We start from the raw sequence: 17,648 nt of genomic DNA, 5'->3' as shown, positions 1-17,648 counted from the left end.
CGCAGGAGGGTGCGAGAAAGGGAAGAATTCTGAAATTGTATTTATCAGAGAGTCTGCAGGGCTGGGTTCATTCTCAGCGCCGGGACACCTCGGGGTATCGCGACTCTATACACTAAATATATGAATGACAAGGTATTAGACTCCCCCGTTGTAAAATGTATCAGTTTAAAATAGGAGACCATGAAAGTGCCAGGTTTGCCAGGATTGAGTAGGTGATTGCAAACTCTTTAGAGTTCACCTTGTAGCAAGAGTGGTCTGTGCTGTTTGGAGGACATTGCAACAGGCAATTTCATCTTCAGATTGGCAAGTTACTCACCTGGAACAGTAGTTTTGCAGCCCAACTTTATTGCATTTCTTGTGATGTGGGTAATACTACTATCTAGCGATTTGTTTCTGAGTGTTGTTTCATGAGCTTGGAATACTACCCTGCCTCAAATAACTCACTACGATGCCCATCAAAGCCCACAACACCCCCTACTGTAGACAGATGAGTGAGTGGAGGGAGACCTGGACCATTTGTGGGTCTGAAATTCTGGACCCTACTGTTGTCCCGGTATCGAGGTCCGATACCCGTGTCCCGAAACATCAACGTACCATGACGAATTTGGTGTCGACGAACCGATAATGATTAGGACATCATTCCTATGCATTTGCGTCATGATCGAGACATGCTAACACCCCTGAATCGTAGTTTCCGTCCCGACCCCTCAGACTCCATTTTGTAAACGGTATCCATCTTGTGTCTTGCCCTCATGATAAGTCAATTAAAGGTCGAGCTTGATCTAAAAGGACACGTCCACCTTCCCTGACTCCCCCCTGACCTGTCCCAACTGACTCCATTGCCTCCAGCCGAACCTGTTTGGGCAGCTCCTCGCCCAGTGGCCTAATACGATAGCATCAATGCATAACATGCCACAAACCATTCACTACATCCAGATCGTGTTTTCTACACACACGCCTGTCCGCGTTCCCTGTTTATGGCCAGTTTTATGACTAGGAGGTGCCTTCTTTTATTGGGGCTTCACCGATATCTGATGGGAGTTCCGGGCTTGGCTGGGTAATCTATCACGAATTGGACATCTAAAATACAGGCTTGCCTACATGACTTCGCTCTTTTGTATTATTGTAGAAATATGTGTATAGCCATATCATAAACTCAAGAATTCTTGCTTGCAGCTATTATTTTTGTATATAAGGAGAAGGCTGGTTCTGTAAAAACGAACAGTCTCCTGAGAACACATGACCCGTGTTTGTCGTGCTTCTAGGACACCTGTTACTTGGTAGCTGCCAATAAAACTTGATCTCTGACTCGACTAGAAGACTCAGTGTTTCTGTGGTCCGGAACAAGGGAGAACTCAGAGGTCTTCGGGTGTTATCCCCTGGCACCAAACGGGTTCGTAAAAACCCGTTACCTCACATTCTAGAGGAGAGGATAGGCTGACTTGAGGTACCCTTGACGTCAAGAGACGTGTGCTTGACGTCACGCAAGACTTCTTTGCTGGAACTGGTGTCTTTGATGGGGAAAGATGTATTTTTGACGTTGAATGAGTCTTTGATGCCGACTGCTGCGACTTCGATGCCGAACAGTGGAATCTTGATGTCTGTTGGTGACTTTTTGATGCTGATCAATAGTGTGACGCGGAGAAGGTGGCAGCATCGTAGTCTTCAGCGTTGACTGCGGTGATGACGATCTCACCACCAACTTAGACACCAAGCAGGGATAATGACGCGTTGACGTTGACCCTTCCATGGAAAAGCGAACAAGATGGGGCCGAACCTCTTAACATCGACATCGATGTTCTTGACGTCAGTAAATGGCATCGATGAGAATGGCATCCATGTCAAGAAGAAGATTTTATCTCTTTAGATCCAATACCTGGGAGTGTTCAGTGGCTGCAAGAGTTCAGTGGTAGGGAGTGTTCAGTGCCTGGGAGTGCTCAGTAGCCGGGAGTGTTCAGTAGCTTGGAGTATTCAGTGGCTGTGAGTGTTTAGTGGCTGTGAGTGTTTAGAGGTTGGTAGTGTTCAGTGGCTGTGAGTGTTTAGTGGCTGTGAGTGTTTAGAGATTGGGGGTGTTCAGTATCTGGGAGTGCTCAGTAGCCGGGAGTGTTCAGTAGCTTGGAGTTTTCAGTGGCTGGGAGTGTTTAGTGACTGGGAGTGTTTAGAGGTTGGTAGTGTTCAGTGCCTGGGTGTTTTCAGTGGCTGGGAGAGTTCAGTGGGCAAGAGAGTTCAGTGGCTGAGAGTGTTAAGTACTGGAAGTATTCAGTGGCAGGGAGAGTTCTGTGGTTGGGAGTGTCCAATGACTGAGTTTGTTTGGTGGCTGAAAGCTTTGCACAGCTGCTCTTTTTGTTGACTTACCCCAGGCGCCCATCCATGGCTGCGGCTCCACCCGGAATGATTTTGGTGATAAAGATCCCAGGATCGTCCGGTATGTGGGGGTTATCGATTCCACCAGCGATGCTGAAGCCAAGCCCCGAATTACCCTGTAGCGGAAGAGAGAGACAGAACCATCAGATCTTTGGTATCACCCTCTCAGACAGAGGTCCCACGATCGGTGCCTCTGACTAGGCCATTGATCAGTATGCTCAAAGAAAGAACATCTCAACCCCCAAAATCACTTACACTCTATAAACACTTTTCATTTTAAGGTAATAGTATTAAAGAAATGACTCGGAATGGCTTGAGTAAACCTTGAACTCGGACACTGCACCGCTAGCAGACCCTAGTTTGCATCCAAGAGCCTGTAGTCGTAGTCGTGGCACAGGTTTTATCCTATGACGCATGCCTTCGAGATGGTTTCTAGTGGCCAAAAGATTCATGGACCTGGGGTGGCTTTGATGGAAGGGATGAACCTCTATATTGACTAGATAGGTTTCTACTGAAATACTGGGAATTAATTATTGATCGGGCGAAATATAGACTCCCGCAATATTGTGAAGGTGAATACCTTAAGCTAAGACTAGACTTATCATTGATAACTCCATGTCTACGTAGCTTCCTGATCAATATAAATCTTTCAATATCTATGTATACTAATCCTCACAATATTGGGGCAGTCAATATTTTGGTCACAATATTTTTGTAGGTTGATATTTTTGGCCTCGACATTCCGAAATACAACTCTCTGAGTGAGGGACGTGCGGTTTGGAGGAAGTCAATCGGACATTCCACCCCGCAGGCCGTTATCAACCGCCATATGAATAATGGCCGTGGATGGCATTTAGGGGTCACCAGGGGTCGCACCTGCAACCCTTGAAGTGCCCCCTGCAACCCCCTGGCCTCACAGGCTGTTAATCCCTCCCATGCTCATGACGAGTTCAGCTCGTCATGAGCCACGGTTGCTGTGTGCTCATGACGAGCTGAGCTCGTCATAACGGCTCCAACGCTCGCACGCGGGGCTAATACCCCCCCTGTCCTGAACGTTCCAAACAAACAGGTGTGGCTGTGACGAGCTCAGCTCGTCATGAGCACACGGCCACTGTGGCTCATGACGAGCTCAGCTCGTCATGAGCACCGGGGCGCTGTGCGCGCCCCCAGCACAGCGGGGGAATTACCCCCGCGGCCAAGGGGTTAAAGAACCGCTGGGGTTGCAAGGGCCTCATCAGCTTTTTAAACTCACCTTATTTAGTGGGCAACGATCGCCGTTAGGCTACAATAAACAATGCTGCAATGAAACAATGCTGTCTCCATTATTATTCTGGTGGGTCTGGCCTGAGCTGCCTTTGCAGTGTTTTTTGATGGCAGCATCATGTGCTCAAACATAACATAACATAACATGTATTTGTAAAGCGCACGTTCACTCGTAGGCATCTTGCGTCTGAATAACAGATGTTTATTGTTAACAACTCAATAGTACTAATTTTATCGACCTCAGATGGATGAAAGGCTGAGTGTACCCGCTGAGATTTCAACCTGTGACCATGAGGTCGAACACAAGCCCCTGCAGTGGACGCATTAGTCCACTGAGCGACCAAAAAAATCAAATAAACTTGCAACACAGTTCATTTCATGTTGCTGCTTGAGCCAAGCAAAAAGGCTTAACAATGTAAATTTGGATGTCCCTGGATACTGACCGTGGAGAGGGAAACAGGGCAGAGACGAGAGACCACCCGGGGAAGTGGAGAGATCAGACAGACAGGTGAGGCAAAGAGAGATAAAGATTTGTGAGTGGGTGTGAGAGGTGAGAAAGAGAGGGTGAAAGAGGGAAGTAAACAGCTGAGATAGATGCTGGAAGACATGGGTGGGAGAGACAGGGGCGACACAGACAGTTCAAAAGAGACTGCAGAAGCCAGAGAGGGGAAGACAAGTGAGAGAGGTGACAGGCATTCAGGTGAGAAAGACAGTTAACTGAGACAGAAGTAGAGGGGGGAACAGGTGTGAGAGAGAAGTGATAAAGAGACAGCCTCAAAAGAGACACCAGAGAGGCTGGATAGGTGAAAAGGATTTTAGAGGGGAGGGAGGCAGGTGAAAAAGAGACATCTGAGAGAAGGACAGATGTATGAGAGGCAGGTGAGAACAAGACAGAGAGACAGGTGTGAGAGAAGAGATAAACAGAGAGTAGTGTAAGAGAGCTCAGAAGGAGTGACAGAGAGAGAGGAGGATACATGCGAGAGTGACGTGCAAGAAAGAGTCAAACGGGACAGAAAGTCAGAGCAGAGAGGAGGAAGAGAACGCACATCTGGAGGACAGTTAAGGAATCTCCAGGGTTGCGACCCCTGGCTTGCGACCCCTGGCACCGCTTTCGAAACCCTTGACCTCACAGATGGCACCATTCTCCCTGTTTCCTGCCTATTTTCATTCTACTAATAATGAATAAAATATGATCCATAATTGTAATGAATAATATAATATTCTCTATTAGTGCAATTTAAATGGAGAACTGGAAGAGACATTCGTTAGCAGATGAGGTAAGTAACACAAAATGCGAATACATTTGTTTTGTCCATGCGTGCAGGTGAGAGTGTGTTTGTGTAAGAGAGAGCATCTGTATGTGTGAGGGTGAGTGACAGGCAGTGAGTGAGTTTGAGAGAGACTAAGTATTAGTAAATTAGTGTGTTTATGTAGAGGGAATGAGAAAGAGGGAGTGAGCAAAAGAATTACTAGAAATGATTTAGAATGAGTGAGTGAATTAATAATGATTGCGAGGAGTTTTATAATGTCTGAGGGAATGTGAGTGTTTAACAATGAGTAAGTGTAACTGATTGAGAATATGAAGGAGTGAGAATGAGTGAGTGGGGGTAAGAGCAAGAGAGTGAGAAAGTATGGTTGAGTCAGGCTAAGAGTGACTGAGAATAATAGTGAGTGTGAGCTGCTGAGAATGAGAGTGAGTGAATGGACATGAGTGCGACTGACAATGTGTTGCTATTCTTGAGAGTCTGCAGTGAGCCCCAGCAATGGCTCCGACATGCCGGGGGTCATACTTATCATGACAGGCCAGCGATAGGCTCCGACATGCCGGGGATAATACTTATCGTGACAGGCCCGCGATCGGCTCTGACATGCCGGGGATAATACGTATCGTGACAGACCCGCGATCGGCTCCAACATGCCAGGGGTAAGTCTTATCATGACAGGCCCGCAATCGGCTCTGACATTCCTGGGGTAAGTCTTATCATGACAGGCCCGCAATCGGCTCTGACATTCCTGGGGTAAGTCTTATCATGACAGGCCCTCGACCGGCTCCGACATGCCGGGGGTAATACTTATCACGACAGGTCCGTGATCGGCTCTGACGTGCCTGGGGTAATACTTATCATGACAGGCCCGTGATCGCCTCTGACATGCCAGGGTAATACTTATCATGACAGGCCCGTGATCTGCTCTGACATGTCTGGGGTAATACTTATCGTGACAGGCCCATGATCGGCTCCGACATGCCGGGGTAATACTTATCATGACAGGCCCGTGATCAGCTCTGACATGCCTGGGGTGATACTTATCATGACAGGCCCGTGATCGGCTCTGACATGCCGGGGGTAATACTTATCGTGACAGGCCTGTGATTGGCTCCAACATACCGGGGGTCATACTTTTCATGACAGGCCCGCGATCGGCTGCGACATGCCTGGGGTAATTCTTATCATGACAGGCCCGTGATCGGTTCTGACATGCTGGGGTCATACTTATTGTGACAGGCCTGTGATCGGCTCCGACATGCTGGGGGTAATATTTATTGTGACAGGCCTGTGATCGGCACCGACATGCTGGGGGTAATACTTATCGTGCCAGGCCCGACGATCACGGCCTCGGACTTGCTGGGGCTAATACTTATTGTGACAGGCCCGTGATCGGCTACGACATGCCGGGGGTCATACTTATCGTGACAGGTCCGTGATTGGCTCCGACATGCCGGGGGTAATACTTATCGTGCCAGGCCCGACGATCACGGACTTCGACATGCTGGGGGTAATACTTATTGTGACAGGCCCGTGATCGGCTACGACATGCCGGGGGTCATACTTATCGTGACAGGTCCGTGATCGGCTCCGACATGCTGGGGGTAATACTTATCATGACAGGCCCGTGATCAGCTCCGACATGCCATGGGTAATACATATCATGACAGGCCCTTGAGCGGCTCCGACATGCCGGGGGTAATACCTATCATTACAGGCCCGTGATCGGCTGCGACATGCCGGAGGTAATACCTATCATGACAGGCCTGTGATTGGCTCCGTCATGCCGGGAGAAATACTTATAATGACAGGCCCGTGATTGGCTCCAACATGCCGTCATGCCGGGGATAATACTTATCATGACATGCCCTCGATCGGCTCCAACATGCCGGGGTCATAACTTATCGTGACAGGCCCATGATCGGCTCAGACATGCCGGGGGTAATACTTATCGTGCCAGGCCCAACAATCACGGACTCTGACATGCCGGGCGTAATACTTATTGTGACAGGCCCTTGATCGGGTCCGACATGCCGGGGGTCATACTTATCGTGACAGGTCCGTGATTGGCTCCGACATGCTGAGGGTAATACTTATCGTGCCAGGACCGACGATCACGGACTTCGACATGCTGGGGGTAATACTTATTGTGACAGGCCTGTGATCGGCTACGACATGCCGGGGGGCATACTTATCGTGACAGGTCCGTGATCGGCTCCGACATGCTGGGGGTAATACATATCGTGACAGGCCCTTGAGCGGCTCCGACATGCCGGGGCTAATACCTATCATTACAGGCCCGTGATCGCCTGCGACATGCCGGAGGTAATACCTATCATGACAGGCCCGTGATTGGCTCCGTCATGCCGGGGGAAATACTTATAATGACAGGCCCGTGATTGGCTCCAACATGCCGTCATGCCGGGGATAATACTTATCATGACATGCCCTCGATCGGCTCCAACATGCCGGGGGCATAACTTATCGTGACAGGCCCGTGATCGGCTCAGACATGCCGGGGGTAATACTTATCGTGCCAGGCCCAACAATCACGGACTCTGACATGCCGGGCGTAATACTTATTGTGACAGGCCCTTGATCGGGTCCGACATGCCGGGGGTCATACTTATCGCGACAGGCCTGTGATCGGCTTCGACATGCCAGAGGTAATACTCATCATGACAGACCCCTGATCGGCTCCGACATGCCAAGGGTAATACTTATGACAGGTCCGTGATTGGCTCCTACATGCTGGGGGTAATACTTATCGTGACAGGCCCGTGATCAGCTCCGACATGCCAGGGGTAATACTTATAGTGACAGGCCCATGATCGGCTCTGACATTCCGGGGGTAATACTTGGCTTATGGGAACACACAAGACAAAATGCTGATGGCAAACTGATGGTATTTCTTGGCACATAGGAACGTCTGGAAAAATGCTGGTGCTGATGTACTGGAGAAAATTCTTGGCAATAGGGCACCCAGGGTAAAATGCTGGAGCTGGCATACAGGGGGTAATTCTTTGCATTAGAGCTGTTCTATAAAGGAAGGTGGCCATTATTGATAATGGGGTAGCCCCTAAAGACAACCAGACCTGGGCGCAATACTGGAATGGAAACAGTGGTCCGTGACCAGAGTAAGAACTACTTAAAGTTTAAATTGCAAAACACATTGCAATTAAATTAATGAATAACCTTAAAGAGAAAATGATGCATGTACAAAATACTTAATTCTACATCCACACAATTAAATGGGCCACACATGAAAACAAGCACCACAATATCTGATACATTTCACGCTATTTATTAAAGAGCAACTCAATTGCTATAGTAATGACCATAGGTTGCGCGCAAAAGGAGAGGTGAAAGGATAGAATAGTGGAGTTGGGTAGTGAGATGGTTAATCAAAGAGTAAGATCTAACAAACATAACATAAGGCAGTAGAAGAAACAAATACACAAGGAAAAAAGCGCAGAAAAATACCATCTACCGTTTGTGAGCAAATCTGTTTGTGAAGGAATGTGCCTGGTGCCTGGGCCCCCTGCATGCACATTATTAATTCACATCACAAAGGCGGCGTTTTGTTCTTTTGTGTGTGTGTATTCTTTTTAACCTGAAGATGACTTCCGGTTCGAAAGCCGCCACCCTCCTCCCATGCTCGTGTACTCCTCCCCGCAGCCCCGGCAATTCATATGAAAGTAACAGGTCCAGGAGAGGCGGAATCCACTGGTTTTAAAAACATGTTCATCACTGAACAGGAGACCCCGCCTTAGCTGCAGCCAGTTGCTCTTAGATGCACTGGGGCAGCTGGGGAGATGACCTTTCACCCAGTGACGTCATAACTGACAGGTATCTGGTTATCTCTGGGGGTGGACCTTAATGTCTGGGCCCTAAATCTGAAAGCCTCTCTCATCAAATGGAATATAGTCAGTGCTTTAAATGGGCCGGTACTGAGAACTGGCACTTTTTTATTTTGAGAGGGAGAGTAACTGCACTTCTCAAGAGAGATGTAATACTTTTAATTGGACAGTACTGGCACGTTTCAGAAACAAGAAGACACTCTGCTACACTTCTATTTTTCCATTTCAAGCACTGAATATATCCCACCGCCCCCTCACATCGAGACTTCCGGTGATACAAGCGTCAGCCAATCAAGACATTCAAATAAGCAAGTGATGCCATGGATTTCAAGTAACCAAAATGTTAGTGTAGAGGAAGTTACATCACATCCCCACCTCCTTCTCAACGCCCACTTCGTGCGGAGGAGACCCATGCTGTCGGGAGGTGCCGGGAGAGACTCGTGATGAGCAAAGAAGGACTCATCTGCCCCCCGTCTTAGTCCCAGGTGATGTGATGTCATCCCCGAGGGGCCTATTTATGAGAGCTTTACGTCATGCTTCCACCACGTAACGTGGTACATGCACGACGCAAACCTCTAAGTCATATTTATGAAGCCGAGCAAAGCCACTTTGCGCGGCTTTAAATGGCCTCAAGAATACGGAGTAATGAAGTGCAGCTCAAATTGCTGTCTTGTTTTACTCTGCACAAAGGAGGTGTTCCATGGGCATTGCGGTGGGTGTTCTCACGCAAATCCCATGGTTTCTGACGCATTCCCAGGTTTATGAAACCTGGTGAGCCTGGGAATGCGCCAAAAAGATAAGCTTCCCCGTATTGAGGGGAACTATTTTTATTTCTCCTTTTTTCCTCTGTTAATATGTGCTGCATTCTGCAGTACACATAAACGCAAGAAAAAAGTCTCTGCGGATTGTATTTGAACAGGAACGTGTCCCTTCCTGTACAAAGCAATCATAGCTACAACACAGGCACCTGTGCACATGGTGAATTGCTGCGCTGCCTGCAACACACATTTCATGAATATGGCCCTTAGAGTGTGCCTCGTGCAACTACTAAAGGCAAACAGAAATTATGCAAATATCCTGGTATGGGAAAGAGAAGAAGGCAGCTGCCAGCAGGCCCGTAGGGGAAACAGCGTTTACAACGCTGTCGGTACAACGCTGTACCATTACCACGACCACGTTGATACCACGCATAACATTACAACGCAAGTCATTACAATGACTTGCTGTAGGGGGCTTTAGGTGTTGGAGTTGCAATCCAACACCTTCCCTGCTGTTGCACAGACTGGAGTTGGATTAGTAAATTATACTATTCCAACTCCAGCGCCCCCTACAGCAAGTCGTTGTAATGACTTGCGCTGTAATGGTATTGATGGTAACAACTCGGTTGTTGTACTGACCGCCTTGTAAAGGCATGCGTTGTAAAGGCATGCGTTGCAATCTCGATGGGACAAATATATGCTTTGCATATATTTGTCCCATCGATATTAACCTGGCCTTCTGTCTGCTGCCTGTGGAAGGAAATAAAAGAGCCCCCCCCAAAAAAAAACAAGTGCTGGTGTGATATCCCAAATGAACTACTGGAGGCCTACGGTCTGGCCTTCTTCACAGCTCCAGCATGTGAAGTGAAACGTAACTGCAATAGCCCCGAAGTTAGGTTTAATGAACAGGCCAGACCTGTGACAAAAGACTAATGAATTACCTGAATTCATGCACTTATTCAGCACAGATTGACACCCGTTTTAAAAGCAGTGATTCTTTGGTGGCCTTTAAACAGTAGAGTCTGCAAAATGTGGCCTCACCCTCGAAACACTAATTATCTGTTCTTGTTGTGGCAGAAGGATGGGTTTGTTCACTTTTTACAATACCCAACTCATGTCCACTTATATGCCCCAATCTTAGTGTCATTTCTAAAATGTGTAAAACTACGTCCGCTACCATCCAGAAAACCCACCATACATAAAATGAAAATATGTGGGAAACGAGAGAGAGTCCCTCACGGTAGAACCGCCAATAGGGTTGCTGGTTGACAATTTCCAGTGTACCCAATTATCATCATAGGCAACTCTCTCTCGTGTAGTGGAAAAGAAAAGACAGGAGAAGAAAAAAGAAATAGACTATACAACATATAATAGTGCTTTTTCTCCACGGAAACCGAAAAGCATTCTGGTTACTCGTGTGGTGATGAGGTGGGACAAACAACACTTAATATTGTGCACCATCAACAACCCCAATGAGAAATAAACAGTGTTTCTCACCATTAAAATAAAATTAAAGAGCTAGCTGGCCACTCGTAATTTTATTCTGGGCTGCTCGCTCTCTAAATATAAAAAGGTTTATGCTAAACCTATTCCAGTTTCGATGTCGCCAACATGTTTCGTTGCTCTATTTAATGCAACTTCTTCAGGGCAATTGGGGGTTGTCTTCTCATGCTCCACTTTAATATTTACAACACCTTGGGGCTGCGTTTAGTCAGCGTACCTGCAGCCTTTAATCATTGCCATGTCATAGTCCTACACCTCTTCACTGTATTTCAATAAAGGTATTACACACTGTCAGATTAATAAAGCTCTAGCCAATGCAACACTTGCCGGAGCCGAGCCTGAAAGTGGGTACCTAGGGGACCAGAACATTTGTAATAGCTTCAAACTGAATGTCAGGTGGGCCCAGCCCCGGGTATAATTATTTGTAAAGCACAAAACTTCCCTCCTCCTTGAGGCTTCTATCAGGGGTCAACAGAGCAATGCCAGGGGTCGCAAGGTGTAAGCCGGGACGCAACTGCGACCAAAGGCGACCACTAAGTGATGTCCATGGTTACTACATGACTTGGCTTCTGGCACCCCTTGCTGCTCAACTTGTCTGGTTTGATTTTCTATAACGAAAGCACCTAAACAGTGCATAATTTGTAAAAAAAAAAAAAAAGTAGGTGCGAGAGCCCTTCTCGGGAGGCCCTGCACTACTGACTGCCCCTGGCAATGCTGCCAATGACAGTACCAACACTACTAATAGCCATCACACTCCTACAAGTGTGACAATTCAGACTATGCCAGGCCACCAAAACTATAATAATGGTGTGAGCTACAGCTATAATTCTTTTTAATGTATATTGACTTATTAAACAATGTTGTTGTGCGAATATCAAAATTAGACCGACAGCGCCCCCATGTGGTGGACTGTCACTGGAGTCGGTGCTGATAATTCAGAGCCAGGTCCGAGCACCAGAAGCCATTGTCACAAATTAAGCACTGCTTCTGGCTGAATATCAGGCCGGATGTGGGTAAGTCCGCCACTGAATAATTTCAAGGAATCTTTGTCTTCCGGTGCAGGATGGGCAGTCAACAACTTGTTACATTTGAACTGGGACACAGCAGAGATCTTCATCTTTGGCACATCGTCTCCTGGTTTGGTTGCCATGGTCTCTGCCCAACCCTGTTCACTTCGCCTACAACTTAGGGGGTCCCTCACAACTCCCAGGGTCAGCTTTAGCGCTGGTGGCGCCCGGTGTGAACCTTAGTTGGTGCCCCCAGTGACCTCCTTCTCCACAGATTCTCTCACTTCCACCCTCCACCACTGCCCCTCATCTCTCCATAGGTATTTCATTTCTTTTATAGCGTTACTCATGCTAGTGTGGTGTGTCAGAGCACTTTACATCACACACTCATTATACAGAGACAGTAAATCATATGTGTGTAAATCAGTGTATGGGAAATGTTACCAAAGTCAATGAGGACTAAGGTGTAGGTGTCACGTGTCATCCATACTGGCAGGCAGTATATTTTGAGCGTGCTTGGTCTGGAGAAGCACAAATTCAGGGTTCAAAACGTAGCACAGTGGGTGGATTTGGCTTTACTAACACAAGGATCTCTGTGACAAAAGCAGTGACCCACTGAATTATCTATATAAAATACAATTCTCTCATTTAACATATATATTTTTTAAAAGCGTTCCCTCAAATAAATTGATAACAATGACAAATGTGACAATCTAGTCTAGGTTAATTCATTTGTCACATAGAAAGTATATTTAAAATATCTTACATGCTAAAAGGCCTGCTGCAGAGATCCTGAAGTACCCATCGAGTACCAGTGTAGAATAAAAATGTTATAACTCTGGTGGATAATGCACTTGCAGGGGAGATCAGTGTGCAGTCTATTCACATGTTTTACTCTATACAGATAAAATAGCAAAGAGGGTTTATGTCCTGCAAAGCACCGAGTTAAAACATGCAGATCACAGGTTTATATTTTATGATTACAGCTCAGTGGGTTACTGTTTTTCATTCGGAGGTTATTGTGTTAAACGCAGGTCACAGATTTATATTTTTTGACGATAGCTCAGTGGGTTACTGCTCTTGATGTAAAGGTTCTTGTGTTACATGCAGATCACAAGTTACAATCTTTGCACTATTGCTTAGAAAGTTACGAATCAGCATCGAGGTGCTGCATAAAAACTGCAAGCCATGCATTTAGAACCTTACTTATTTCTGAATATTTTTTTTATTTTAAATTTGCTAAAAGACTATTTTTCTAGCATTGCAGTTTCAGGAACGTAGGAAGGTAAAACGAGAATGTTTTTTTTTTTTACCCTACTTGCAGTCTTAAGCGGTAGAAAAATACAGAAATTAGTAAAACAATACAGTTCGCCTGAGCCACCCACATTTCGCGAATTCTGCCTTTGAAATACAGTTTTCTGGGTTCATTTAATATTTCCGCAATAGCGGCTGAATTGCACCATGTGAAACCAGAAAACCTGGGCTCAATCCCGACTTTGCCACTTGATCAACTTGTGTGATCCTAGGCAGTTGTTTTGTTTCACTTGCCCATCCACTTATCACATATAAGGGGACCTCCCGATACATGACTTCTGAATGTGCGTGGTACAAAGCCCTTCCCCTGTATTTGACTTAATAAACTATGGTGTTCATTTATAATAGAAACTCAGGTCACCCAAATGGTGCACATAACAACTGACTTGCCTCTTTAGTTCACGTTTGACACTTTTGTCAGGGTGGGTGGAAGCATGAATGTTTCTAAATTCATGGTTGAGAACTATCACTTTTAAAATAATACTTCTCAATGCACTGATATATTCTGATGAAGTAAACGGAAACAGTTCTACATGTTAATGAAATACACTTTTTAGGTCTCGGCTAGTAACGCGCTGAAAGCGCGTTCTCGCCAGAGAACTATAGTCGGCGTCTCAGGCGTCTGAGAACGACTAAGGGAGACAAGATCTGGCCGCGCGCAGCGTTTCTCCATAGGATAACGCTGTGCGCGCGGCCAGGTCTTGTCTCCACAGCATTGCACGGCAGACCGGATCGCGTCGCGCGCCTCTCTGGAATGCAGGGGGAGTCTGCAGAGGGGCGCGTGACGCTGATAATAGCACTGTGGTTTTTTTTTCAATTATTGTGGCCAGACACGGGCCGCGATAAGTGAAAGCATATGTGCACGTGCACCACGCGATCGCGAAAGTGCCTGCCTTCGGGTGATGCTTACAGAGGCGCAGCCGGCAGTAGTGGCTGATGCTTGGTGAGGTGGAGGAAATAATTCAACAGCGAGACTACATTGGTTGGGCTGTACTTTATGCGATGTAATTGGAGCGTGTTCTGGGGACAAGGATAGTATAGCCCATTTGTTCTCGAGGTTACCAAATCACAAGGATGTAATTAATGCCGATGATGAAGAACAATAGTTACTTACCTGTAATCTGTGGTTCTCCAGTATTGGTGTCTTTCATAGATTCACATGCCTGAATCATTCCCCGTCGTCGGAGTAGGAGTCCCACGGTATATAAAAAAGCAGTAATAAGCCATTTGTACATAGCAAATAACAGTTACAATAAACCAGGAAGTGAAGTAGCCTCAGCTACCAATGAAAAAACTTCCACATTAGTGACCATCCAAGTCATTATGTTAGACCAAACTGCAGCCAATCAGGCCACAGCTCCCACCTAGGTATTCTCCCCAGAGACCCAGGCTGTCAGATTTTTGTAGCACTGGAGTGTACCAGAGTATATACAGCTATATCATAACAGTCTGGGTGAGACTCTGAGGGGAGGTGGGTGGGTGCATGTGAATCTATGAAAGACACCAATACTGGAGAACCACAGATTACAGGTAAGTAACTATTGTTCTTCTCCAGTATTTGGGGTGTCTTTCATAGATTCACATGCCTGAATCCGAGTAGTTAGCAGTAATACAATATCTCGCTCTTATACGCCAAAACATAGTTATCATGCATAAAAAGAAAGCAATGCAACATCATAAGAAAGCGTAAAGAGTGCAAAGGAGGTGGGAGAGATCACCAGAGGCTCACCTTACTGAAACAGATTTCGCAGGACTGCTCTCCCCACCGAGGCATCGGTGTCGCTTGAAGAATCCAGACAGTAATGCCTCGTGAATGTGTGTCTGCTGGACCATGTTGCTGCTCTGCAAATATGCGGGAGAGGCACACCAGCAAACAACGCAGTTGAAGAGGAGACTGCTCTTGTAGAATGGGCTCTAGGTAAGGTCTGTAAGGGTTTACCTGCTTGTTGATGGCAGAGCCCTATCGTGGATGAGACCCACCTGGCGATAGTCTGTTTAGTAACAGCACAGCCTTGTCTTGGTCTGCCATATGCCACAAATAGCTGATCCGTCTTCCTGATGGCAGCTGTTCTTGAAAGATAAAATTTAAGGCATCTCTTAATGTCTAATGTGTGTAAAGTCCGCTCAGCTGGTGACTGCGGATTGGGAAAAAATGTCTTAAGTATCACAGGCTCATTGAGATGAAAATCCGATGGTACTTTGGGCATGTACTTCGGGTTGGTGCGTAGTATCACAGAGTCAGGTGTGAATTGCAAGAATGGTGGCTTAATGGTGAATGCATGCATGTCACTCACTCGTCTGGCTGATGTTAGTGCCAGCAGTAATGCAACCTTCCAAGTGATGAACTTGAGATCGACCTTATGAATAGGCTCAAAGGGATGGCGAAGAAGCTGTGCTAGGACTATATTCAAATGCCAAGATGGAGGTGGCCGGCGTACAGGTGGAAACATACGAAATAAACCTTTAAAGAATTGTTGTATTATCCTTGAGGAGTATAGAGAAGTCTTACCGTCCTGACGGTATCGTGATATGGCGGCTAAGAACACTTTAAGTGTTGAGTGCGCCAAACCTGATTTAGCGAACTGCAAAAAGAAGGGCAATATCGCTTCTGGCTCCGCAGTCATTGGATGCAAATTCATAGTTTGGCACCAAACACAGAAACGTTTCCACTTTAGTTTGTAAGTTTTGTTTGTGGAAGGCGCCCTAGCATTGGCCAGGACTTCCTGACAGTCTTGTGGAATGTTCAAGTGCGCAAACTCGTGGTGTTGAGGAGCCAAGCCGATAATTTCAGAGATTGAGGGTCTGGATGAAACACCTTGCCTTCTTGGATTGTTAGAAGGTGTGGAATTCGGGGCAGTTGAATTGGCTCGCACTCTGATAGAAGGAGAAGCTGCGTGAACCAATATTGTCGTGGCCACCGTGGAGCAATCAGGATAATTCGACACGGTTGCTTTCTCATTTTCTTGATGACTTTGGGTATTAGCGGAATTGGCGGGAAGGCGTAGGCAAAGATCCGTTCCCAATTGAGTGATAGAGCGTCCCCGCAAGAGTCCCTGTGGGGAATCCAGCTCGCAAAGTGAGTACATTTCTTGTTCTGATAAGTTGCAAACAGGTCCAGATCGGGGAGACCCCACCTCTGGAAGATCCGATCCAGCGCTGGCTGATGCAGTTCCCATTCGTGAGTGCTGTTCTTGGATCTGCTCAGCGAATCTGCCAGTACATTGGCTACTCCCGGAACATGCACCGCTGACAAGTTGATGTCGTGATCCAGAGCCCAAGTCCAGATCTCTTGAGCCTGTTGAGACAACCGGGCTGATCTTTTGCCCCCCTGCTTGTTCAGGTAATGCATGCTCGTTGTGTTGTCTGTTCGAATCAACACTGTGGAGCCTTGTAGGATTGCCAGAAAGGATTTTAGGGCGAGGAAAATGGCTCGTAACTCCAGCAGATTGATGTGCCATTTCTTCTGTTGAGCGTCCCATTTGCCGCTGATCGTCATCCCTTGAAGGTGAGCGCCCCAACCTTCTAGGGAGGCATCCGTGGTCAATATGAATCTTGGGACTTCTGCGAGGAAGGCACAGCCGATTTGTAGGTTGCATGCCTGACTCCACCACAGGATTGTGTCCTTCATTCGAGGCGTCAGTGTAATGAGATCCTCGAAGGACCCCGATATCTGCATCCATTGGTGACTGAGTTCCTCTTGTAATGGTCTCATCCTCAGACGACAGTTTGGAGTGAGAGGGATGCACGAAGAGATCATCCCTAGGAAAGATTTGAATCTCCGAACAGAAACGTACTCTTTTCTGAGGAGTGTGGTTGCCATCGTTCTGATCTTTTTCTGCCTTTCGTTTGAAATGAAGACCTGGGCGAGCTTGGAATCCAGCGTTGCTCCTAAGAAGGACTTTCTTTGAGATGGAATTAGATCTGATTTCTCGAAGTTCACTGAAAACCCCAGGCTTTGAAACAGGCAAAGGCATTTTTGGACATGGTCGTTTGCTGTGGCGTAGGAATTGGCCTTGATAAGGCAATCGTCCAGATAAGGGTATATTTGAATTCCCTGCAATCGTAGGTGCGCCGCTACGGGTGCTAGCATTTTCGTGAATACCCTCGGGGCTGAACGTAGTCCAAAGGGAAGCACCTTGAATTGGAAATCCCTGCCAGCCACTCTGAACCTTAGGAACTTCCTGTGTCTGGGGAAGATAGGGACGTGGAAGTAGGCATCCTGAAGGTCGAGTGTTGCCAAGTGGTCCCATTCTGCCAAAAACTGTAGGATCTCCTGGAGTGTTAACATTCTGAACGTCAATTTTTTGATGAATT

General features: G+C 46.8%; 1 protein-coding gene across 4 annotated transcripts in view; it reads right to left on the bottom strand.

The window, feature by feature from the left end:
* DLG3 (discs large MAGUK scaffold protein 3) overlaps positions 1 to 17,648 on the bottom strand; it is a 1,928,515-nt gene that overhangs the window by 672,103 nt on the left and 1,238,764 nt on the right. For all 4 annotated transcript variants that reach the window (XM_078640191.1, XM_078640192.1, XM_078640194.1 and 1 more), the window contains one exon: positions 2,356 to 2,480. In XM_078640191.1, coding sequence (XP_078496317.1) covers positions 2,356 to 2,480 — 125 coding nt within the window. The remainder of the gene's footprint in view (positions 1 to 2,355; positions 2,481 to 17,648) is intronic.

Source organism: Lissotriton helveticus, chromosome 4_2 (genome assembly GCF_964261635.1).
Source record: "Lissotriton helveticus chromosome 4_2, aLisHel1.1, whole genome shotgun sequence".
Classification (NCBI taxonomy): domain Eukaryota; kingdom Metazoa; phylum Chordata; class Amphibia; order Caudata; family Salamandridae; genus Lissotriton; species Lissotriton helveticus.
This window is presented reverse-complemented; position numbering and strand designations above follow the sequence as displayed.